This window comes from Oryctolagus cuniculus, chromosome 21, assembly GCF_051225735.1.
Source record: "Oryctolagus cuniculus isolate XC-2025 breed Fujian yellow rabbit chromosome 21, ASM5122573v1, whole genome shotgun sequence".
NCBI lineage: Eukaryota > Metazoa > Chordata > Mammalia > Lagomorpha > Leporidae > Oryctolagus > Oryctolagus cuniculus.
In genome coordinates this window covers 4,773,377-4,798,604 of record NC_142887.1, presented here as the reverse complement: position 1 = coordinate 4,798,604, position 25,228 = coordinate 4,773,377, and the positions used below count along the sequence as shown (strand labels likewise).

Below are 25,228 nucleotides of genomic sequence, written 5' to 3'. Positions count from 1 at the left end.
GAAGAACCAGGCAGAGCTCTCAGGCCGCACCCATCTCAAGCCTCCAAGGCTCCTCCAACAGGCAGGCAGTCCACTTAACACGGACACAGTATAAAAAAAAAAAAAAAAAACGCACAGTGACGCAGGAAGAATTAACTATGCCGAGTAACAAACACAGAAATAGAGGGAGCAAGATCAACGATGACACTATGATGCCTCCAAATAAGCAAAACACCCCAAGCCAAGAGTATGAAGATGATGAGATAGAAGAAATGCAAGATACGGATTTCAAAAAATTTATGATAAGAACATTTAGAAGTTTTCAAAAGCAAATCCTTGAACTACAGAAATCCTTAATGGACAAGATTGAAAATCTCTCTCGTGAAAACGAAATTTTAAGGAAGAGTCAAAATGAAACTCAGAAACTAGTAGAACAGGAAAGTGTTATAGTGAAGAGAAATCAAAATGAAATGAAGAGCTCAATAGATCAAATGACAAACACATTAGAAAGCCTTAAAAACAGAATGGGTGAAGCAGAAGAGAGAATATCGGACTTAGAAGATAGAGCACAGGAAAACATACAGTCAAACCAAAGAAAAGAAGAGGAAATTAGAAACCTAAAAAATATTGTTGGGAATCTACAGGATACTATTAAAAAAACCAACATTCGAGTTCTAGGAGTTCCTGAAGGCATGGAGAGAGAGAAAGGATTGGAAGGCCTTTTTAGTGAGATACTAGCAGAGAACTTTCCAGGTTTGGAGAAGGACAGAGATATCCTAGTACAGGAAGCTCATAGAACCCCCAATAAACATGACCAAAAGAGATCCTCACCACGACACATTGTAATTAAACTCACCACAGTGAAACATAAAGAAAAGATCCTAAAATGTGCAAGAGAGAAACGTCAGATTACTCTCAGAGGATCTCCAATCAGACTCACAGCTGACTTCTCATCAGAAACCCTACAAGCTAGGAGGGAATGGCGAGACATAGCACAGGTGCTAAGAGAGAAAAATTGCCAGCCCAGAATATTATATCCTGCCAAGCTCTCATTTGTGAATGAAGGTGAAATAAAGACCTTTCATAGCAAACAGAAATTGAAAGACTTTGTGGCCACTCGTCCGGCCCTGCAAAAGATACTTAAAGATGTGCTACACTCAGAAACACAGAAACACGGCCATCAATATGAAAGAAGGGAAAGGAAGAACACCTACCAGTAAAAGAGCATGGGAAGCTCAAAGCATATACTAGAAAATATTTCCGGGAAAATGGCAGGGCAAAGTCACTACGTATCAATAGTCACATTGAACATTAATGGTCTGAATTCTTCAGTTAAAAGACACCATTTGGCTAACTGGCTCACAGAACACAACCCAACTATTTGTTGCCTGCAAGAAACACATCTCTCTAACAAAGAGGCATGCAGACTGAAAGTGAAAGGTTGGAAAAAGATATTCCATGCCAACAGAAACCAAAAAAAAGCAGGTGTAGCCATATTAATATCAGACAAAATAAACTTTAATACAAAAACTGTTAAGAGAGACAAAGAGGGACACTATATAATGATTAAGGGTTCAATTCAACAGGAAGATGTAACTATTATAAATGTATATGCACCTAATTACAGGGCACCGGTCTATTTAAAAGATATGCTAAGGGACTTAAAGGGAGATTTAGATTCCAATACAATAGTACTGGGGGACTTCAATACTCCACTCTCAGAAATAGACAGATCATCCGGACAGAAGATCAACAAGGAAACAGCAGATTTAATTGACACTATTGCCCAAATGGATCTAACAGATATCTACAGAACTTTCAACCCTACATCTACAGACTTCACATTCTTCTCAGCAACGCATGGAACCTTCTCTAGGATTGATCACATACTAGGCCATAAAGCAAGTCTCAGCAAATTTAAAAGAATTAGAATCATACCATGCAGCTTCTCAGACCACAGCGGGATGAAGCTGGAAATTAGCAACTCAGGAAACCCCAGAAAGTATGCAAACACATGGAGACTGAACAACATGCTCCTGAATGAACACTGGGTCATTCAAGAAATCAAAAACTTTCTGGAAGTAAATGAAGACAACAACACAACATATCAAAACTTATGGGATACAGCAAAAGCAGTATTGAGAGGCAAATTTATAGCAATAGGTGCCTATACCAAGAAATTGGAAAGGTACCAAATAAATGAGCTTTCAGCGCACCTCAAGGACCTAGAAAAACTGCAGCAAACCAAACCCAAATCTAGTAGGAGAAGAGAAATAATTAAAACCAGAGAAGAAATTAACAGGATTGAATCCAAAAAAACATTACAAAAAATCAGCCAAGCGAGAAGCTGGTTTTTTGAAAAAATAAACAAAATTGACACCCCATTGGCCCAACTAACTAAAAAAAGAAGAGAAAAGACCCAAATCAATAAAATCAGAGATGAAAAAGGAAACGTAACAACAGACACCACAGAAATAAAAAGAATCATCAGAAATTACTACAAGGACCTGTATGCCAGCAAACAGGAAAACCTATCAGAAATGGATAGATTCCTGGACACATGCAATCTACCAAAATTGAACCATGAAGACATCGAAAACCTAAATAGACCCATAACTGAAACAGAAATTGAAACAGTAATAAAGGCCCTCCCAACAAAGAAAAGCCCAGGACCAGATGGATTCACTGCTGAATTCTACCAGACATTTAAAGAAGAACTAATCCCATTTCTTCTCAAACTATTCAGAACAATCGAAGAAGAGGGAATCCTCCCAAATTCTTTCTATGAAGCCAGCATCACCTTAATCCCTAAGCCAGAGAAAGATGCAGCACTGAAAGAAAATTACAGACCAATATCCCTGATGAACATAGACGCAAAAATCCTCAATAAAATTCTGGCCAATAGAATACAACAACACATCAGGAAAATCATCCACCCAGACCAAGTGGGATTCATCCCTGGTATGCAGGGATGGTTCAACATTCGCAAATCAATCAATGTGATTCACCACATTAACAGACTGCAGAAGAAAAACCATATGATTATCTCAATTGATGCAGAGAAAGCATTTGATAAAATTCAACACCCTTTCATGATGAAAACTCTAAGCAAATTGGGTATAGAAGGAACATTCCTCAATATAATCAAAGCAATTTATAAAAAACCCACAGCCAGCATCCTATTGAATGGGGAAAAGTTGGAAGCATTTCCACTGAAATCTGGCACCAGGCAGGGATGCCCACTCTCACCACTGCTATTTAACATAGTTCTGGAAGTTTTAGCCAGAGCCATCAGACAAGAAAAAGAAATCAAAGGAATACAAATCAAGAAGGAAGAAGTCAAACTATCCCTCTTTGCAGACGATATGATTCTGTACTTAGAGGATCCAAAGAACTCTACTAAGAGACTATTGGAACTCATAGAGGAGTTTGGCAAAGTGGCAGGATATAAAATCAATGCACAAAAATCAACAGCCTTTGTATACACAAGCAATGCCATGACTGAGAAAGAACTGCTAAGATCAATCCCATTCACAATAGCTACAAAAACAATCAAATACCTTGGAATACACTTAACCAAGGACGTTAAAGATCTCTACGATGAAAATTACAAAACCTTAAAGAAAGAAATAGAAGAGGATACCAAAAAATGGAAAAATCTTCCATGCTCATGGATTGGAAGAATCAACATCATCAAAATGTCCATTCTCCCAAAAGCAATTTATAGATTCAATGCAATCCCAATCAAGATACCAAAGACATTCTTCGCAGATCTAGAAAAAATGATGCTGAAATTCATATGGAGGCACAAGAGACCTCGAATAGCTAAAGCAATCTTGTACAACAAAAACAAAGCCGGAGGCATCACAATACCAGACTTCAGGACATACTACAGGGCAGTTGTAATCAAAACAGCATGGTACTGGTACAGAAACAGATGGATAGACCAATGGAACAGAATTGAAACACCAGAAATCAATCCAAACATCTACAGCCAACTTATATTTGATCAAGGATCTAAAACTAATTCCTGGAGCAAGGACAGTCTATTCAATAAATGGTGCTGGGAAAACTGGATTTCCACGTGCAGAAGCATGAAGCAAGACCCCTACCTTACACCTTACACAAAAATCCACTCAACGTGGATTAAAGACCTAAATCTACGTCCTGACACCATTAAGTTATTAGAGAACATTGGAGAAACCCTTCAAGATATTGGCACAGGCAAAGAATTTCTGGAAAAGACCCGGGAGGCACAGACAGTCAAAGCCAAAATCAACTATTGGGATTGCATCAAATTGAGAAGTTTCTGTACTGCAAAAGAAACAGTCAGGAGAGTGAAGAGACAACCGACAGAATGGGAAAAAATATTTGCAAACTATGCAACAGATAAAGGGTTAATAACCAGAATCTACAAAGAGATCAAGAAACTCCACAACAACAAAACCAACAACCCACTTAAGAGATGGGCCAAGGACTTCAATAGACATTTTTCAAAAGAGGAAATCCAAATGGCCAACAGGCACATGAAAAAATGTTCAAGGTCACTAGCAATCAGGGAAATGCAAATCAAAAGCACAATGAGGTTTCACCTCACCCCGGTTAGAATGGCTCACATACAGAAATCTACCAACAACAGATGCTGGCGAGGATGTGGGGAAAAAGGGACACTAACCCACTGTTGGTGGGAATGCAAACTGGTCAAGCCACTATGGAAATCAGTCTGGAGATTCCTCAGAAACCTGAATATAACCCTACCGTTCGACCCAGCCATCCCACTCCTTGGAATTTACCCAAAGGAGTTTAAATTGATAAACAAAAAAGCGGTCTGCACCCTAATGTTTATTGCAGCACAATTCACAATAGCCAAGACCTGGAACCAACCTAAATGCCCATCAACGGTAGACTGGATAAAGAAATTATGGGATAAGTATTCTTTAGAGTACTATACCGCAGTAAGAAACAACGAAATCCAGTCATTTGCAACAAAATGGAGGAATCTGGAACACATCATGCTGAGTGAAGTAAGCCAGTCCCAAAGGGACAAATACCATATGTCCTCCCTGATCGGTGACAACTGACTGAACACCAAAGGGGAAACCTCCTGAAGTGAAGTGGACACTATGAGAAATGGTGACTTGATCAGCATAGCCCTGACTGCTGATGGACAACTTAATACATTATCCCTCATAGTATTTTTTTTTTGTCTGTTCTACTTGATATGACTGGTTTAATTCTGTAATTATCACACAGTTATTCTTGAGTGTTGAAAATTAACTGAAATGTGATCCCTGTTGAACGTAAGAGTGGGAATAAGAGAGGGAAGAGATGTGTAATTTGGGGCATGCTCGGGCTGACTTGCCCCAATTGGTAGAGTTGGAAACATACCAGGGGATTCCAATTCAATCCCATCAAGGTGGCATGTGCCAATGCCATCTCGCTATTCCAGGTGATCAATTTCAGTTCACAATTGATCATAATGAAAGGACTGAGAGTCAAGGGGAGCACATGGGCAAGTCTAGTATCTGCTGACACCAACCGATAGAATGGATAAAGGGGAGAGTGGTCCAGCATGGGAAGTGAGATGCTCAGCAGACTCATAGAATGGCGGATGTCCTAAATAGCACTCCGGCCTCAGAATCAGCCCTGAAGGCACTTGGATCTGGCTGAAAAGCCCATGAGAGTATTTCAGGCATGGAAAGCCAAGACACTCTGGCAAAAAGATCTCTGTGAGTGAGATCCCAGTGGAAAGAACAGGTCTTCAAAGAGGGAGGTGCCTTTCTCTGAAGGGAGGAGAGAACCTCCACTTTGACTATGACCGTGTCTAAACAAGATAAGAGTCGGAGAACTCAGGGGGCTTCCACAGCCTTGGAAACTCATAACTGGTGCATAGGGAGATTACTGATGCCATAAACAGGAGTGTCAATTTGTAAAGTCAACGGCAGGAGTCACTGTGCACTTACTCCTCATGTAGGATCTCTGTCCTTAACGTGCTGTACACTGAGGCTTAATGCTATAACGAGTACTCAAACAGTATATTTCACTTTGTGTTTCTATGGGGGTGCAAACGATTGAAATCTTTACTTAATGTACACTAAACTGATCTTCTGTAAAAAAAAAAAAAAAAAAATTAATTATCAATTCCCAACTTGACTCTCACTGGGATTAAACATGACAATAGGTCTGATCTGATTTCATCATCATTTAAAAAAAATCATCTATTATTTTTCACTTTATGTTTCTGTGTGGGAGCAAACTGTTGAAATACTTACTTAAGGTATGCTAGGCTGATCTTCTGTATATTAAGATAATCGAAAATGAATCTTGACGTGAATGGAGGGGGAGAGGGAGTGGGAAGGGGGGGGGTTGTGGGTGGGAGGGACGGTATGGGGGGGGAAGCCATTGTAACACATGAGTCGTACTTTGGAAATTTATATTCATTAAATAAAAGATAAAAAAAAAATAAAAAAAAATTAAAAAAAAAAAAAATCTTTGCATTTTACAGCCTCAGTGTATAGGCTCCAGGTCTTCTCTTCGCTGAGTATGCAAATAGAGTGAATACATTAACCTCAGAGGATTCCACAACAAACAGGACCCAGACACTTGTTTCATCCATAGCCCCCTCTTCCTTCTGGATGAAGGATGCACGTGGCCCAGGCTGCTCCCTGGGAGCCAGCCTGGGGCAGGAGCTGGGACGCACCTCACGCAGTCATGCAGCAGGTCCTGGCAGATGATGCACGTGAGCGTCTCCTCCATCTTGTCTGGCTTCACGGCTGTAGCTCTGACATCCTCACAGACAGTCTGAACGTTTTTACACTGGTCTGTGGCCAACAACTGCAGGTTTAGGTCAAGCTCCTCATCTGTGGGACAAAAGACAAGCCTGACTGTTGTAAGCGAGGAAAAAATAAATGGAGACTCTCTGTCCTAGGATAATCTTAGCTGGTGGACACAGAAAGTTCTCAGAAGTGAAAACACACCATAGCACTGTTGTAAATGTGTATTATAAAGGACATTTTTAACAAGGCCCAGAGGGGCCAGTGCTGTGGCATAGCAGGTAAGGCCACCGCCTGCAGTGCCCAGAATCCCATATGGGCACCAGTTCAATTCCTGGCAGCTCCACTTCCGATCCAGCTCTCTGCTATGGAAAGCAGTAGAAGACAGACCAAGTCTTTGGGCTCCTGCACCTGCATGGGAGACCTGAAAGAAGCTCCTGGCTTTGGATCGGCACAGCTCCAGCCATTGTGGCCATCTGAGGAGTGAACCAGCAGATGGAAGACCTCTCTCTTTCTCTCTGCCTCTCTGTAACTCCACCTTTCAAATAAATAAAATAAACCCTTAAAAAAATCTTTTAAAAAATAAATGAATGAAGTAAAACTTGGGGGTATCATAAACATCTCCTGACTTGATTGAGGCAATAACGATGACCTACATTAAAAAAAAGACATTCAGGAAGTATGGTTAAGAGATAAAGACCAGCTGTCCAACAGTACTTGTGTATAAATCAATTTGGGTTTAAACCAGGGGTGGGGAATGTCTGGCCCATGGGCCATATAAATCCCACAAAACCATTTAGTCTGGTCCTGACAAGGCAACTGCAGGTGGGACATAAAACTGAGTAATTCTATATAGCAGGCTAATTTTTTTTTTTTTTTTTTTTTGACAGGCAGAGTGGACAGTGAGAGAGAGAGAGAGAGAGACAGAAAGGTCTTCCTTTTGCCGTTGGTTCACCCTCCAATGGTCGCCACACTGCGGCCGGCACACCGCGCTGATCTGATGGCAGGAGCCAGGTACTTATCCTGGTCTCCCATGGGGTGCAGGGCCCAAGCACTTGGGCCATCCTCCACTGCACTCCCTGGCCACAGCAGAGAGCTGGCCTGGAAGAGGGGCAACCGGGACAGAATCTGGAGCCCCGACCGGGACTAGAACCCGGTGTGCCGGCGCCGCGAGGCGGAGGATTAGCCTAGTGAGCCATGGCGCCGGCCTGCAGGCTAATTTTTAAATTTATAATTTTATGGCTCGAGAATGATGCCATAAATATCCAAATGGATTTTTAAACAATCACATCACACACAGAGCAAAGTGAAGGAAGGCACAGGACTCTCTAAGATGCCAGCAGAAACTTTACATGTGTTCCTTCTGGTACAGTTTTATGTTTTTATAATGCTCATGTATTGGTCATCATAGATCAATTTTTATTTTTAAATGTTTATTTATTTATTTGAAAAGCAGAGTGACAGGAGAGACAGAGAAAGCAATCTTTCATCTGCTGGTTTACTTCCCAAATGCCTGCAAAAGCCACAGCTAGGCCAGGGCAGAGCCAGGAGCCAGGAACTCCACCCAGGTCTCCTATATGGGTAGCAGGAACCTAAGTACTTGGCCCATCGTTTCTCAGGTATTAGCAGGAAGCTAGATGGGGAATGGAGGTGGGGCTTGATACTGGCACTCTAATATGGATACAGGTGTCCCAAGTGGCTTAACCTGATGTGCCACAAATCTTATCCCTCAGTTTTTATCTACATACCATTTAAAACATGAAACATTTAGAACAAAGGTAGTAGCCATCCTCTGCCCCAGTGTCTCCTCACCTCCTTTTTTGAATTTATTTTAGCTGAAAGGCAGATACACAGAGAGAAAGAGAGAGAGAAAGAGAAAATCTTCCATCTGCTGGTTCACTCTCTAAATAGCTGCAACGGCTGGGGCTAGGCAAGGCTGAGGCCAACAGCCAGGAGCTTTATCCAGGTCTCCGACGTGGGTACAGAAGCTAGAAGACTTAGGTCATCTTCTGCTGCTTTCCCAAGCACGTTAGCAAGGGGCTGGATCAGAAGTGGAACAGCCAGGACACACACCAGCACTATATGGGATGCCGGGTGAGGCAGCAGCTTCACGTGTTATGCCACGATGCCAGCCCCTCAATTTCACTTGAGTACATTACTTTTGTGCCTTTCAGTTGATTTTCCTTCCTATTATTTTGTTTTTCTGAACTACAGTGTATCTTTTATCAATTTTAGACATCATCTCCCAACATTTATTAAGGTATAGAAGTATTTTGACCCAAAACCTCTTTCCCAATATTATTAAACATAACTGTTGGCTTATTATATTGTATTTACAATATTGTGCTTATGTAAACTATGTTTTGGCTGAGCTAGGTAAAATACTAAAATTAAGTTTCCTTACATGATTTTTCATTTTTACTGACACTAACAATTGCCTCATTTTTATACCAACTTTTCCTGTGTAACAGTTGCTGACTTTTGCACACCCTCCTCAAGGTAATCCCTCAACTTCCCACTCTCTTTGCTCCTGAGGGTCCTTTCCCAGGCCCTTCCTGTACCACTGCCCACGTGCTGGCCACACTCGCCCTGCTGCACAGCCATCATTCCACTCCAATACGTTTCAGGAGCTTTGTCACTTGGGCTTTTTGTTTTCTGTTTTTTGACAGGCAGAGTTAGACAGTGAGAGAGAGAGACAGAGAGAAAGGTCTTCCTTCCGTTGGTTCACCTCCCAAATGGCCGCCACGGCCGGCGCACTGCACCGATCTGAAGCCAAGAGCCAGGTGCTTCCTCCTGATCTCCCATGCAGGTGCAGGGCCCAAGCACTTGGGCTGTCCTCCACTGCCTTCCCAGGCCACAGCAGGGAGCTGGACTGGAAGAGGAGCAACCGGGACAGAATCCAGTGCCCCAACCAGGACTAGAACCCGGGGTACCGGCGCCACAGGTGGAGGATTAGCCTAATGAGCTGCGGCGCCACCCTAACTTTGGTTTTTGAAGTGCATATTTGTCTCTAAGTCATCTTCAATGTGAAGTTCAAACTGTCACTTAAATAAAAACATATTTTGGGGTGGGCATTTGGCACAGTGGTTATGGTCGCGCAAATGCCATATGCAGGGTGCCTGGTTCAAGTCCCAGCTACTCTACTTCCAACCCAATTTCACACTAGTGAGTACCCCGGGAGGCAGCAGAGGATGGCTCAAGTTCTTAGGTCATCACCACTTCATGGAAGTCCCAGAATGAGTTCCAGGCTCCTGGAAGCAGCAACTGGAATCTTCCCAACGTCTGGCACAGCCCTGGCTGTTGCAGGCATTTGGGAAGTGAACCAGCAAATGGAAGATCTTTCTCCTTCTCTTTCAAAAGAAATGAAAATAAATACATTAAAAAAATTTTTAAAGGGTAACATTTTGGGGGCTGGCATTGTATTGCAGTAGGTTAAGCCACCACCTGCACTAGCAGCATCCCATATAGGCACCAGTTCTGAGTCCTGGTTACTGCACTTTTTTTTTTTTTTTTTTTGACAGGCAGAGTGGACAGTGAGAGAGAGAGACAGAGAGAAAGGTCTTCCTTTGCCGTTGGTTCACCCTCCAATGGCCGCCGCGGCCGGCGTGCTGCGGCCGGCGCACCGCGCTGATCCGATGGCAGGAGCCCGGAGCCAGGTGCTTTTTCCTGGTCTCCCATGGGGTGCAGGGCCCAAGCACCTGGGCCATTCTCCACTGCACTCCCTGGCCACAGCAGAGAGCTGGCCTGGAAGAGGGGCAACCGGGACAGAATCCGGCGCCCCAACCGGGACTAGAAGCCGGTGTGCCGGCGCCGCTAGGCGGAGGATTAGCCTAGTGAGCCGCGGCGCCGGCCTACTGCACTTCTAATTTAGCTCCTTGCTGATGCACCTGAGAAAGCAGTGGAAAATGGTCCAAGTTTTGGGTGCTGCACCCATATGGGAGACCCATATGGAATCCCAGGCTGGCTCCAGCCTGGCCCAGTACTGGCCATTGCAGCCATTAGATAATAAATCAGTGGATGGAAATGTTCTCTCTTCGTCTCACCCTCTCTAACTCTGACTTTCAAATAAATATGTAAATTTTTCTTAAGTTAACATTTTTAGAAACCATTGTCAAGACAGAGGATTAACATCAGCTCTGTGATTTAGAATGCAGCTTCCCAACCAAGAGCACATCAGCCGGTGGTCAATAAAGCTTTATCTGGATCATGAAAACATTAAGAAAATGCTGAGGGAGCAGATGATCGACCTAGCAGTTAGAAGGAGCATTCCCCATACTGGAATGCTTGGGTTTGAGTCCCAGCTCCACTCCTAATTTCTGCTTCCTGCCAAGGTAGAGCCTGGGAGGCAGCAGTGACGGCTCAACTGGATTCTTGCCATTTATACAGGTGACCTGGATTGAGTTCCAGGCTCCAGCTAAGAGCCCACCCTAAAGCCACTGCAGGCATTTGGGAGGTAAATGAGAGTTCTCTCCTTCTCTCTATCTGTTCCTGTCTCTTAAATAAACAAGTAAGACAGTGAAAATACCACAAAATGGTTTACCAAGTTAAATTTTTTTTGACAGGCAGAGTTAGTGAGAGAGGGAGACAGAGAGAAAGGTCTTCCTTTTTCCACTGGCTCACCCCCGAAATGGCCACCACGGCCGGCACGCTGCACTGATCCAAAGCCAGGAGCCAGGTGTCTCCTCCCGGTCTCCCATGCGGGTGCAGGGCCCAAGCACCTGGGCCATCCTCCACTGCCTTCCCGGGCCACAGCAGAGAGCTGGACTGGAAGAGGAGCAACCGGGACAGAATCCAGCGCCCCAACTGGACTAGAACCCGGTGTGCCGGCGCCGCAGGAGGAGGATTAGCCAAGTGAGCAGTGGTACCAGCCTACAAAGTTAATTTTAAAAGTTAATGGTTGGGGCTAGCACTGTGGCGTAGAAGGTAAAGCCACCGCCCGCAGTGCTGGCATCCCATATGGGTGCCGATTCAAGTCCTGGCTGCTCCATTTCCAATTCAACTCTCTGCTGTGACCTGGGAAAGCAGTAGAAGATTGCCCAAGTCCTTAGGCCCCTGCACCCACATGGGAGACCCAGAAGTCTTGCTCCTGGCTTCAGATTGGCTCAGCTCCAGCCATTGGGGCCACCTGGGGAGTAAACCAGTGGGTGGAAGACCTCTCTCTCTCTCTCTCCCCCTCTCCTCTCTCTGTTTAACTTTCAAATAAATAAATAAATCTTTAACAACAACAAAAAAGTAAATGCTCAGATATCAACATAAAGCAGGATTCACATTCTTCTGCAGGAAATGAGGCCCTTGTTGAGGGCACCAGCCAGCACAGCACAGAGCACCAGTTAGTGCTGGAAGGCTCCCCAGGAACTCACAGGAAGGTGAACACACAGAACCATAAGATCCTAACCTCCTTTCATTTTCTTTTTAATGGGCTCGAAGTCCTCCTGATCCTGGGATTCTGGCAAAGAAAAGGATGTTCCTTCTCTGTCTGAGAGGACTGAAGCCACACTGGAGACTTCATCACTTGCCACAAATGGACCACATCCTTTCAGGGAGATGCCTGCACCTCCGGACCCTGTAGAGGGGACAAACAAGACAGATTCTCATTCACGTGCTTCAGAAGGAAAGCATGTTAGGTAAAGTGTCCCTACTTTAAATCCTGTGCAGTTTGAAATCTAAGACTCCCTAGTTCAAGAGTGATGCATGGCTACTAGAATTACTCGTTCACTCAGAGCACATGCCTCCAATGCACTGTTACTACTGTGCTCGGGGAGCCAGGAGCAAGCAGCACATTCACAGGGAAAGAAGAAACACACATCTGGGACTGGGGTTAGCTCCTGAACACAGAATCCAACACGAAGCAAATCCACATGGCAGTAATCACATAACACACATTATGTCGTAATTGGTGTTAAAACAGATCGCGTGAGATAGAGACACTTCAAAACAGGGATGCACAGGCCGCTGACCGAAGAGAGGATGGTGGTAAACATGAAAAAGGAAGGAGGGAGAGCAGGAAGCTGTAGACAAAGTCCTGCCTTACATGAGCAAGAAGTATAAGAACAGTCGCCATGAGCTTGGCAGAAAGACAGGTAAACTTTCCAGTAGCCTCAATCTTAATGGAGACCTAGTATACGACCTTAGAGTATAATATGTATACAGTTTATAATACTCAACTCATCAATGTTGCTTCTTGAAAACAGAAATTGGTCTCTAGTAGCAAAATGAATTACTTTGGGAACAAGTTCACTTGTGTACAATGGGAAAAGAGCTTTCTGGGTTGGCTTTGGTCCTAGTACTTGCTTGCACTATGCTCTGGAGCGTTCTCTGTGCCCGGCCAGGCTTCCCATCTCCACAGTGAAGATGACAAGAATGGTACTTCTCTGACAGCTGTGGGGCTGAAAACCTGCTACCAACTTACAAAATCATCTGGTGCACTACCTTATGTTTATAGGTATTCAGGCAGTATTAACTATAACTATTTGGTTAGTGTGTCTACACTTGGGACACAGATTTTTAGAAAATGATATATGCAATTTATGAAGGTATCACTCTTTCAACAAATTAAACATTATCAGAAAATTAATAAAACACTTTAACTCAGGCCACACACTGTGCTATGCACATGAATGGAATAGAATAGAAAATAATTTTACTGGTGAAATAGGTTTATTTATAGGCCAGAGCTGTTCTGTGCTTAATTTCTGAAGAGCTTCTTACAAGATCCAGAAAACGCATACTATGGAGCTACAGTCATGGCATGTCTTTTCCAGGCAGGCAGTTGGAGAGGTGTCCTCAATCCAAAATACTTTTAACTTTTCTCCTTATTTGTGTTTGTTGTACTGGAAATGCTCTTAGGCTACAATGCAGTGAACTGAATGTTCGTATTACTTGTGCTTCTTTGAGTTATCATCACAAGGGGTGTGCCATCAGGTGTTGGAACTGCTGTGGACAGTCAGTAACATTTCATTTGTGCTCGTGTCTGTTTTAAGGAACCTGGACAGAAACGTGAAGGGTACACAGGTCTAGAGAACTGTAGAACTTCAATCATCCAGGTGGTCAATAAAATGGCATGGCAAGCATTTTTTTCACTTGTGAATTTGAAGTGATGTTTGTTGTTGTTGTTTTTAAGACTTATTGACTTGAAAGAGAGTTGGCCGGTGCCGCGGCTCACTGGGCTAATCCTCCACCTTGTGGCACCGGCACACCGGGTTTTAGTCCCGGTCGGGGCGCTGGATTCTGTCCTGGTTGCCCCTCTTCCAGGCCAGCTCTCTTCTATGGCCCGGGAGTGCAGTGGAGGATGGCCCAAGTCCTTGGACCCTGCACCCGCATGGGAGACCAGGAAAAAGCACCTCGCTCCTGGCTTCGGATCAGCGCGATGCGCCAGCTGCAGCATGCCGGCCACAGTGGCCATTGGTGGGTGAACCAACGGCAAAAGGAAGACCTTTCTCTCTGTCTCTCTCTCTCACTGTCCACTCTGCCTGTCAAAAAAAAAAAAAAAAAAAAGAAAGAAAGAAAGAAAGAAAGAAAGAAAGAAAGAAAGAAAGAAAGAAAGAAAGAAAGAAAGAAAGAAAGAAAGAGAGTGAGAGACCGAGAGAGAGATCTTCTACCCACTGGTTCATTCCCCAAATGGCCATAATGGACAGGGCTGGGCCAGGCAGAAGCTAGGAGCCAGGAGCTTCTTCCTGTCTCCTACATGAGTGGCAAGAGACCAAGGACTTGGGTCATCCCCCGCTGCTTTCTCAAGTGCTTCAACAGGGAGCTTAGATCAGAAGTGGACCAGCCAGGACCAGGACTCGAACTGGAGCCCATACAGGATGCTAGCACTGCAGGTGGCAGCTTAACCTGTATCCCACAGTGCCAGCCCCCGCAGTGATGTTAAAACAGAGGTGAACTCAAAGGGCCTTGGAGTAGGTAGAGTTACACTTTGGTATAAACCCTTTCAGTCGCTGGTCTGGACCAAGCTGTTCATCTTATCTCCAGGAGTGGTGGGTGAAGACTGAACAGTGCTCACTGTCCACAGGCCATTTTTCAAGTAAGCAACTCTACTGAGCATCCAACGATCTCTTTCACGGGTGCCCCCCACGGCCACATCAACACATCCAAATGATACTCTTCAGACAGCTAGAATGTCATTCATCTGAGAAGAGAGGATCTTCTGCTGAGGAGTTGAGGCTTCTCCAAAGGGACGGAGGACAGACACTATGAGGCCTCGAGGAAGGTAACAAATAAGGAGGGGTGACTGTATTACAGAGGAGTATTAGGAAGTAAAAATACCAGATTAACAAAAATGGAAATAGGTTCCGATCGTATGGAAAGACTTTCAGTTCTGAGAAGGCGCGCTGAGCCCCCATGCCTGCTGCTCTCCTCCCAAACCCCACTACAGCACTGACAGGTAGAGAGCACCAGGTGGCAGAGTCAAGGAGATGGAGGGAGGGTCTTCTGAGACAGACTTCTCTTACTGTGCTGATCACCTGACGGGGACTTGGAACAAAAGTCCTTTTCCAGAGGCTCCCCTGGCTCCTGCCATGCAGTGTGCTTGTGATGTCCAAAGCTTTGGCAACGAGCTTGGAAACTCAAGACAAAAAGGCAGCACGGAACAGAATGTGAAGTTCTACCTGGGATCTGAGAAGGCTCTTCTGTCTCAAATCTGCAGACTGCTATACAATGTGAGAATAGGAGACCAAGCATTCTAGGAATAAACAAGGATCATCCCTAAATTTGGGTGGGAAAAAACTATAAAATTTCACTAAAGAGCATCAGAGAGCTTAACAAACAGGGGAAAATACCATTTTTAGGAATCTCAATTCTTCCCAAGTTGCAAATCTTTTTTTTTTTTTTACAGGCAGCGTTAGACAGTGAGAGAGAGACAGAGAGAAAGGTCTTCCTTTTCCGTTGGTTCACCTCCCAATTGGCCACTATGGCCCGCGCACTGCACCGATCCGAAGCCAGGAGCCAGGTGCTTCCTCCTGGTCTCCTATGCGGGTGCAGGGCCCAAGCACTTGGGCCATCCTCCACTGCCCTCCTGGGCCAAAGCAGAGAACTGGACTGGAAGAGGAGCAACTGGGACAGAATCCGGTGCCCCGACCAGGACTAGAACCCGGGGTGCTGGCGCCGCAGGCGGAGGATTAGCCGAGTGAGCCGCGGTGCTGGCCGCAAATCTAATTCTAATTTTAATTTTATTTTATTTATTTTTTGACAGGCAGAGTGGACAGTGAGAGAGAGAGAGACAGAGAGAAAGTTTTCCTTTTGCCGTTGGTTCACCCTCCAATGGTCGCCGCGGCTGATCCAATGGTAGGAGCCAGGTACTTCTCCTGGTCTCCCATGGGGTGCAGGGCCCAAGCATATGGGCCATCCTCCACTGCCTTCCCTGGCCACAGCAGAGAGCTGGCCTGGAAGAGGGGCAACCAGGACAGAATCCGGTGCCCCGACCGGGACTAGAACCCGGTGTGCCGGTGCCGCAAGGCGGAGGATTAGCCTAGTGAGCCGCGACGCCGGCCTCGCAAATCTAATTCTAAAGATAATCTGAAAGAAAACTACACCCGTATAGCTAAGAAAGTAAACTAAAAAAAATTAGTATATATAGTGTGACCCAATTTCGGGAATATATATGTACACACAATCCACTCAACACCTACGAGAAACACATCATACTGCACCTAAATGGTCTGAATTTTTTCCAATGATTTTGGAGGAAGGTAAAAAAAGTTCATATGGTAAAGAACAGAATACATACAAATGGCTTTAAATAGTATATTACTCTGGGCCGGCGCCGCGGCTCACTAGGCTAATCCTCTGCCTGTGGCGCCGGCATCCCAGGTTCTAGTCCCAGTCGGGGCTCCGGATTCTGTCCCAGTTGTTCCTCCTCCTGTCCAGCTCTCTTCTGTGGCCCAGGAGTGCAGTGGAGGATGGCCCAAGTGCTCAGGCCCTACACCCGCATGGGAGACCAAGAGAAGCACCTGGCTCCTGGCTTTGGATCAGCACGGTGCACCGGCTGCAGCGCATCAGCCACAGCGGCCATTGGGGGTGAACCAACGGCAAAAGGAAGACCTTTCTCTCTATCTCTCTCTCTCACTGTCCACTGTGCCTGTCAAAAAAAAAAAAAAAATAGTATATTATTCTGGACGAACACTGAAAACATTACACCAAGAAAAAAACAAGTCAGTCACAAAAAGACCATATATGATGATTCCATATATACATAAAGTCCAAAATAGGTAAAAATCTAAAGACAGAAAGCAGAATAGTAGTTTCCAGGGGCTGGAGGGAGAAGCAAGAGAGGAATTACTGCTATTGAATATGGATTTCTTTTTGAGGTGACAAAAAAATGTTCTGCAATTAATGGTAATGATTGCATGGCCCTGTCAATGTGCTAAAAACAACCAAGTGAACTCTTCAATTGGGTGATTTTTATGGTATATGAACTCTCTCTCAATAAAATCATGACTAATACTCGGTGTGGACTTGACCTACAGCATTTCTCTTGGGGACAGAATAAGTCAGTATGTACTACAGAAATCTCACCACCAACAGCCTATGCAATTCTTTTGTGGCTCACCCGTCTCTGTAACAATACAGGTAAGTATCAATGAACAAAAAACTATGCAACTATCACTGTGACCTCATGAGAAGTGAATAGAAACTCTCCACCTCACCGGAACTGGAGGAATGCTCTCGCCCTGCAGAAGTAGGCTCCATGGAAGAGGTAGAGGCCGTGGGGAAGAGGTCCGATGTCGACGTTGATGGCTGTGGTTCCTCAAAGCACGCCTGAGTTGGGGGTGACGATGGTGGGACCTGGGCACCATCACCTCGCCCTGTACCTGAGGTATCTTTGGTCATGTGGAACACATTTTCTTTATTAGCTTCTGTAACCACAAAAGGAGCAGGAGCACACACTCAGGGCTCAGGTGGGCACCACTGCTTCAGGGAAGACATTCCAGTGGGGCGAGCGTTCTTCTCTCAAGAATTCAAAAGGCTTGCATATGCATCCACATCTTTGCTACAATCTCACTTACCAAAGGATTCCTGTGTCATGCCTTGCCTTTCATTTAAAGATTCGTACAGGTATGCCACATCTAAAAGGAAATTAATCAAATCAGAGAAGTGGTAGCCACGTATATAGAACTCATTTTTCTCGTTTCCTCCATCATTTCACAGTCTGTCTCTACTGAATATCTGGACTTAGCAGCCAGTAGCAACATATACCTATTTAAGAGATTTCAAACAATGATCCAAAATAGCTTTACCAATTAAAAAAAAAAAAAAAAAAACCCTGAAGGGACAACGCCTGGCATCCAGAGGTAGACTAAGGTAAAAGATCTATTCTCTGTTCATAATTTCAAACTTCTATTAGGAATAGACACAAGATCTTTCTGTGTGGCAAGAGGCTGGTTTTGGTTATGTTGAAGACAACCTAAAGAACAATATCCCTCTTCTTCCTCACCTTCAATAGTCTCTAAACATTTATAGGTGCCCTTCAAAGGACTCCCACAGCTCTCCCTGTCCTAATTCATTCTTCCACAAACATAGACTCCTGAAGCTGGGAAGGTCCTACTGGAACCCAGTCTAATCTTGGCTGTCTCTTGGAAAGTCTCCAAAACCAGAACCATCAGTGACCTCCAAGCTCCTGCTCCCAGGTTTTCTTCCCCACAGCTCTGATTCTTCCCACACATCGCTCCTTGCTGCCATTTTGAGACTTACTCCCATGTTCTTGAAGCCTGGCTCCAACTGTAAAGTCAGCATGCCACTCTCCAACAGACAGCATTTACACCAAATCTATATAAACAATCAGGGGAGTGCTGCCAATGGTAACATTCCCACAGGAAATACATTTCCACAGCTTCTCTTTCTGAAGATACTTCGCAGGGTCAGCTAGACTTCCCCACGGTACACTGCCTTAGGCATGTGTCTAACCCCAGTAACTGCTCCTCTCTCTTACTGTGTTCTGGTTCATTCTTCCTGTACACCAAATAGATGACATCCCCAGTCTGTAAAGGACAAGTCTGCTTCTTAACAACCTTCAGCTTATTAATTACTGTTCCATTGGTGCTGTAAAGAAAACAAAAATACAAGTTATCCTAATTCAAATACTTTGGAATTAAAAAAAAATTTCTAAACTATCAGGAAAGTAGCTCAATATCACCATTTTTAACATACACAAAAAATGGTAAAATTATTAAATGGCACACTTACAGTTCTCTTAAGAAAAACTTGCCCATTACTTCCTTACTAACAACTATATCACCATATCACCTGTCCTAACATTTTTGCTGTTCCAATGCCAGGTTCCTTCCCATTGCCTCCTGGTAGATCTGAAGCCTCATCGGCAGCACCACCCTTTCATTTCCAGCCACTCTCGGGGTGCATCCAGCACAGGTTCACTCCCTCCCTCCAACAGTCATGACCTCCATCAGTTCATTCCTCAAATAACCCCTCCTTTAAGAGATGCATTCTGGGATGAGACAAAATAAATGCTGGGCTAGCAACTGAAAGAGGACATGGTGTGCACACTCAGAACCTGTGGTCTTGCTGGGGAGTCAAGTCAACTGGAAGAGGCCAGGGCAAGAGTTCTAGGCATGAGGGGTGATGGGGACAGACAAGAGGCACTTCCCAGGGAGGGCCTTCTGAGTGGAGACCTGGTAGGAAAGCAGGAGTTAGCTGGATGACGACAATGAGGCATGGTACACTGAACAAATACACCAGGCTTTCAAATAGCCATACGCCTTTCTCTAAAGGGTCAGAGAGTAAATAGCTTTGGTTTTACCATCACATGGTCCTTACTAAAACTACTCTGCCTTGCTGTTACAGCCCAAGGGCAGTCAAGGACAGTGCAAAAATAAATGTCCATCGCGACATTCCAGTAAAATGTGTAAAACAGGCAGCAGCAGCCACAGTGTGCTGACTTCAACTTCAATTATCACGAGAGCTAGGGCTCCTGCCTCCAAGCTTTGCCTCATTATCCATTCTCACACTCTTTCTGAACAAACAAAAATGTGACTATTTCACTCTTCTGCTTATATTCCTTCAGTGTCTTCTCATTGCTGTTAGGCTAAAGTCCAAAGTCTAATTTGGCTTTGCCATTCACCATTGCTGTGACCACCTAAGATCTGCTTACACCTCTGAGCCTCCAAACACGGGGTTCCTTCTGAATGACTCTCCTCTTTCCCCTCTAGCCTTCTTCTGTCGAGGAACAAAGGCCTCTGGGAATAGAAACCGCAGGAAACGGATTTTCCCCGAGGGGCTTCCAGAAGGAACCAGGCCTGCTTAAACTTTCACTTTGGCCCGATGAGACCCATTATGGACTCTGGACTTCCACTGCTATAAGATAGTAAATTGTGCGTTTTTAAATTTTGCTTATTTTAGTTTTATTCAAAAGGTGAAGAGAGAAACTGACATAGAGACAGACAAAGAGGGGTCTTCCATCTACTGGCTCACTTCCTAAATGTCCATAATAGCCAGGGCTAAGCCAGTCAGAAGCTAAGAGCCTGGAAATCCATCTGAGCCTCTCATGTAGGTGGCAGGGACTCAAGTATATGAGCCATTACCTGCTGCCTCCCAGGGTGTGCATTAGCAGGAAGCTGGACTGGAAGTGAAGGAGCTGGGACTAGAACTAGGCACTCATATATGAGATGCAGGTGTTTCAAGCAGCATCTTAACCACTGTGCCAAAAAACCACCCATTTGTGTTGTTTAAGCACTGGGATTGTGGCACTTTGTTATAGCACCCCAGGACACTGATGGTGTCATACAGCCAGTGTGGGGAAGCCAATCCCTGATGCAAGCAAGACAGCTCTGGATCTCTACACTGTGCTGCCAGCTTGCTCTGCTACACACCGGAGCAGGGAAAGAAGGATCAGTCTTTCCTAATGAATCTATTCCCAGTTTTCCGTCCCTGCACTTGTTAGTTCCCACAGTACCTGATGCTCATAAAAATAAAAAAATCCAAGGCTGGCGCTGTGGCATAGTGGGTAAAGCCACCACCTGCAGTGCTGCATCCCATATGGGCACCAGATGGAGTCCTCACTGCTCCACTTCCAATCCAGCTCTCTGCTATGGCCTGGGAAAGCCCTTTACTTCCCTGCACCCACATGGGAGACCCAGAAGAAGCTCCTGGGTCCTGGCTTCATATCGGCTCAGCTCCAGACATTGCGGCCATCTGGAGAGTGAACCAGTGGACAGAAGATCTCTTTCTGTCTCTACCTCTCAAATAAATAAAATAATAAAAAATAAATTAAAATCCTCAAGTGGGAAAGGTACATACTGCTGCTTGTACCAAGTTGAGAATAGACACACTCCCTGTCAAGAAACCATCCCAAGAAAATACACAAATGCAAAGTGTGCAGAAAAGTCACTTCTGTGTTGTCACTTATAAAAGAACAAAATCAAAATCAGTATCTACCAGGAAGGAAAGCAACAAACACATTATCAAAAGATGGTGTTGGGGCTAGCACTGTGGCACAGCTGGTGAAGCCGCTGCCTGCAGTGCCAGCATCCCTATGGGTGCCAGTTCGAGCCCCATTGCTCCACTTCCAATCCAGCTCTCTGCTATGGCTTGGGAAAGCAGCAGAAGATGGCCCAGACACTTGGGTTCCTACACCTAAATGGGAGACCTGGAAGAAGCTCCTGGCTCCTGGCTTCAGATCAGTGCAGCTCTGGCCATTATGGCTAGTTGGGGAGTGAACCAGCAGATGGAAGACTTTCTCTCTCTCTCTCTCTCTGCCTCTCCTTCTCTCTTTGTATAACTCTGACTTTCAAATAAATAAGTAAATCTTTGGGAAAAAAAAAAAAGATAGTGCTGACATGGTACACTCTCTAAAACTTTTTAAGTGATAAAAGCAGATATGGCAATAGTAATATGTATAATCTCATTTATGCAAAATAAATATACTTACAAACCTATTTTTAATGAGTGGGACTTTTATACTAATTAGGTTATTTAAGAACTTACTAATTTTTAAAGAAAGATTTTTTTGACTTGAAGGAAAGAAGTAAAACTTGAATAGGTTTTTCAAGAACCAAAAATTTACCAATGTCTTTCAAGTCTTATTTCTGAGTTATGTCTGTTTGAATTTGAATTTGAGAGTTGTACACACCACTAAAGAATCACAGAATATCCCTCACTGGAAACCAAAACACACATCTTCTAATACTCTGAGAAACTAATTAACTAGTACATTAAGGAAAACGAGCAGAGTTCTCTCACATTTCCTCAGCCATGGCACAAAGCATACTCCCTTCAAAAGTGAAACTTTGTAAGCTTCAAGAGGAAACAGAAAAGAAGTTCAGCAAGTGCTCACCTGGTATCTTCCAGTGTCACCTGACCAGATTTTTCATCCACGACAAGTTTACAGTGGTCTCCAGAGACCAGTTTATTGCTGGGAAACGAAAGGTCACAACCTAAAACAGAGAGGGTGAGAGGACACTGCAGACAGCTATGGGTGTGATCATGTGGGAACCTCATTCTGCTTTTTGTTTTACTTAAGTATTGGCTTTGAATGTAGGGTCTCCACCATACATACTTAAGGAAACATTTGATCAAGCAAAACATGAAGAAATTTACAAAGCACCTAAGTTTAGTTAGTCCAAAGTCAGGGGCCAAGGACTATGTTCTGAGCCTTCTTGAAACCCCATTATGTAAAAGATGCCCCGTTTACTAAAACTGATCACAAAGTGCTGTCTCCACGCAGGAAGTGGGAAAACTGGAACTTTCACACTCTGCACAACGGTCTAACCACTTTAGAAACAGTTTGGCAGACTCTTACCAAGTTTAAACTCTCACTACATGACCCGGCAAATCTACTCCCAGGAAATTAGCTAAGAGAAAGAAAACTGTAAAAAGACCTGTTATAGTTGCTTTATTTCCCATGGCCAAAAACAAGAAACTATACAAATGTCCATCAGCTGGTAGCAAAGGAAGGCACATCCAAAGAATGGATACCATCCAGCAACAAAAAGGAACAAACTGCTGCACATGCAGCAGTCCAGAGCTAATCTCAAATGCACTGTGCCAAGGACAAGAAGCCAGACACAAGAGACTGTAGGAGGACACTGCTGACTCCACTCAGATGACAGTCTGAAAAAAGCAGAACTACGGAGATAGAAACAAGACCAGTGGTTTCCAGGAGCCAGGGCAGAGGGAAAATGACTGTAATGGTCGTCATATTTCTGAAAACTCATGGAACTGAAGACCAAAAGAGGTCAACTTTATCATGCTAATTACACCTCCATTAAAATGAATGATTAAAAATTGACTTGTGCAGTCTATATTATCAGAAGTACTTTATTGGGGCCGGCGCTGTGGCACAGTGGGTTAACGCCTGGCCTGAAGCGCCAGCATCCCATATAGGCACTGGTTCGAGACTCGGCTGCTCCACTTCTAATCCAGCTCTCTGCTGTGACCTAGGAAAGCAGTAGAAGATGGCCCAAGTCCTTGGGCTTCTGCACCCGTGTGAGACCGGGAAGAAGCTCCTGGCTTTGGATCAGCGCAGCTCTGGCCGTTGTGGCCAATTGGGGAGTGAACCATCAGATGGAAGACCTCTCCCTTTCTGCCTCTCCTCTCTGTAACTTTTTCAAATAAATAAATCTTTTTTTTTTTTTTTAAAGTACTTTGTTACACTTATCCCAAGTGAGTGTCACCTCAGGTAGCAATCTTCTCATCCCACTGAGCCTAACTGCCAGTATGGCCTCCCTGTAACCCGACTCAGTGCCTGTCCCTAACTGCGTCACAGCGGTGGTTAAGAGGGATCTCACCTGCTGGAGCACGAGCATTCTAATTCAGAATGGAGACACTTTATGCTACAGCCCTACTTTGGCACTGGCGCTGCATGCCGTGAAATCTCCTGCACGGGTGGTGCATTTCTGCCACTCCCTGAACATGGGGAGCTCTTTGGGCAGGTGCAGTTCTTGGATCCCTCCCTAAGTATCAGCGCACTGTTCCCCAAAATTATACCTTGCATGCGGCAGCCTTGCAGACTGCTTTAGAAAATAACTATGATCCAGTTTTACAACTATTACGGCCTGAATGTTAGTAATTCCTTACAGTTTACATGCTGCAGTCCTAATCCTCAACATGATGGTGTTTGGAAACAGGACCTGTGAACAGGTGATAAAGATTAAATGAGGTCATGGGGCGGGACTCTGACCTGACAGAACCAATGCTCTTTTAAGAGGAGTATGAGAAACGAGCTCTCTGTCTTTACCATGGAGGACACAGCGAGAGCAGCCATCTCAAGCCAGAAGATGGCCCTCACCAGGAATCCACTTGGCTGCCCTGCACTTGACCCGGGACTTTCCAGCCTCGAAAACCATAGGCAGCAAACTTTCGTTGCTTCAGCCAAGCAAAATGTGGTGTTTTATTACAGTAGTATAAACAGAATAATACAACAACCTTTATGTGCTCTATGGTAATATAATTAATACATTCACTGAAAGCATTTCTATTAATAACTCAGCAACATGTTTTTTGCTATCTTAGCTGAACAAGTAATGTAGTATCTTAGCATGTATAATAATGAGTAAGGTTAAGTGCTAACTCAAAACCAGGCTCCTTCTCAGTAGTTCATGTATGAGATCATGTAACCCTCACAGCAACTCTACCAAGTAGGTACGAAGGCACAGAAAGGTGTGTTGTTGGCCTAAAGCAAGTTATAAGTTGGTAAAGGGTTGAAAAACTAAGTAGCTTGTCTTCACGGCCTCCACTCTTCTCCCCCCTGCCTTGTGTATCAATAAAAAACAACACATTTTGGGGACTACATTGTGGCATAGCAGATAGGGCTGCAGCCTGCAATGTCAGCTTCCCATGTGGGTGCTGTTTCGAGTCCCGGCTGCTCCACTTCCAGTCCAGCTCCCTGATGATGTGCCTGGCAAAGCGGCAGAGGATGGTCCAAGTCTTTAGGCCCCTACACCCACGTGGGAGACCTGGAGAAAGTTCCGGCTCCTGGTTTTGGACCCGCCCAGCTCCAGCAGTTGCAGCCATCTGAAGAGAGAAGCAGCAGATGGAAGATCCCTCTCTCTCTTTCTGTTAGTTTCAAATATACAAATCAAAAAAAAAAAAAAGTTTTCCAAAACTTCTAATGATATGCAAATACTTTCAAAGTTGTAAAAAATAATTTACCTTGATATTAGAATTTAAGACAGCACAAAAAAATTGTCAGGGACAATAACAGTGTAAAATTAACTTTAAAAAAAATCTGTTGGGGGGTGAGAGAACTTTCTCCCATGTGATTGTTTAAATTCTTAGCTTCTCATATTTGCTGAATAAATGTTCCAGAAGTCAGGACTTGAGATCTTCTTTAATATTAGCACCACAATTATAAATTTCCCCCTGAGCACTGATTTAGCCGCATCCCATGCGTTTCGGTATACTCTTTTTTATTTAAACACCACAGTTTCAGAAAGAAGAAAAAGAGAGATCTTCCATTCACTGGTTCACTCCGCAATGGCTGCAAAGCCCAGGGCTGGGCCAGGCCAAAACTAGGAGCCAAGAGCTTC

The 25,228-nt window shown here is 44.4% G+C and overlaps 1 protein-coding gene across 8 annotated transcripts in view; it reads right to left on the bottom strand.

The window, feature by feature from the left end:
• Window positions 1-25,228, bottom strand: part of CHFR (checkpoint with forkhead and ring finger domains) — a 43,081-nt gene that overhangs the window by 16,857 nt on the left and 996 nt on the right. For 2 of the 8 annotated variants that reach the window (XM_002722484.6, XM_089323543.1), the window contains exons 3-8: window positions 22,036-22,135; window positions 18,679-18,788; window positions 17,756-17,815; window positions 17,396-17,605; window positions 12,148-12,315; window positions 6,680-6,839 (exon numbers count right to left, since the gene is read on the bottom strand). In XM_002722484.6, coding sequence (XP_002722530.3) covers window positions 6,680-6,839; window positions 12,148-12,315; window positions 17,396-17,605; window positions 17,756-17,815; window positions 18,679-18,788; window positions 22,036-22,135 — 808 coding nt within the window. Of the gene's footprint in view, window positions 1-6,679; window positions 6,840-12,147; window positions 12,316-15,358; window positions 15,527-17,395; window positions 17,606-17,755; window positions 17,816-18,678; window positions 19,376-22,035; window positions 22,136-23,777; window positions 23,831-25,228 lie in introns of those variants that run through there. The other 6 variants (XM_002722485.6, XM_089323540.1, XM_070065701.2 and 3 more) reach the window with 5 other exon arrangements.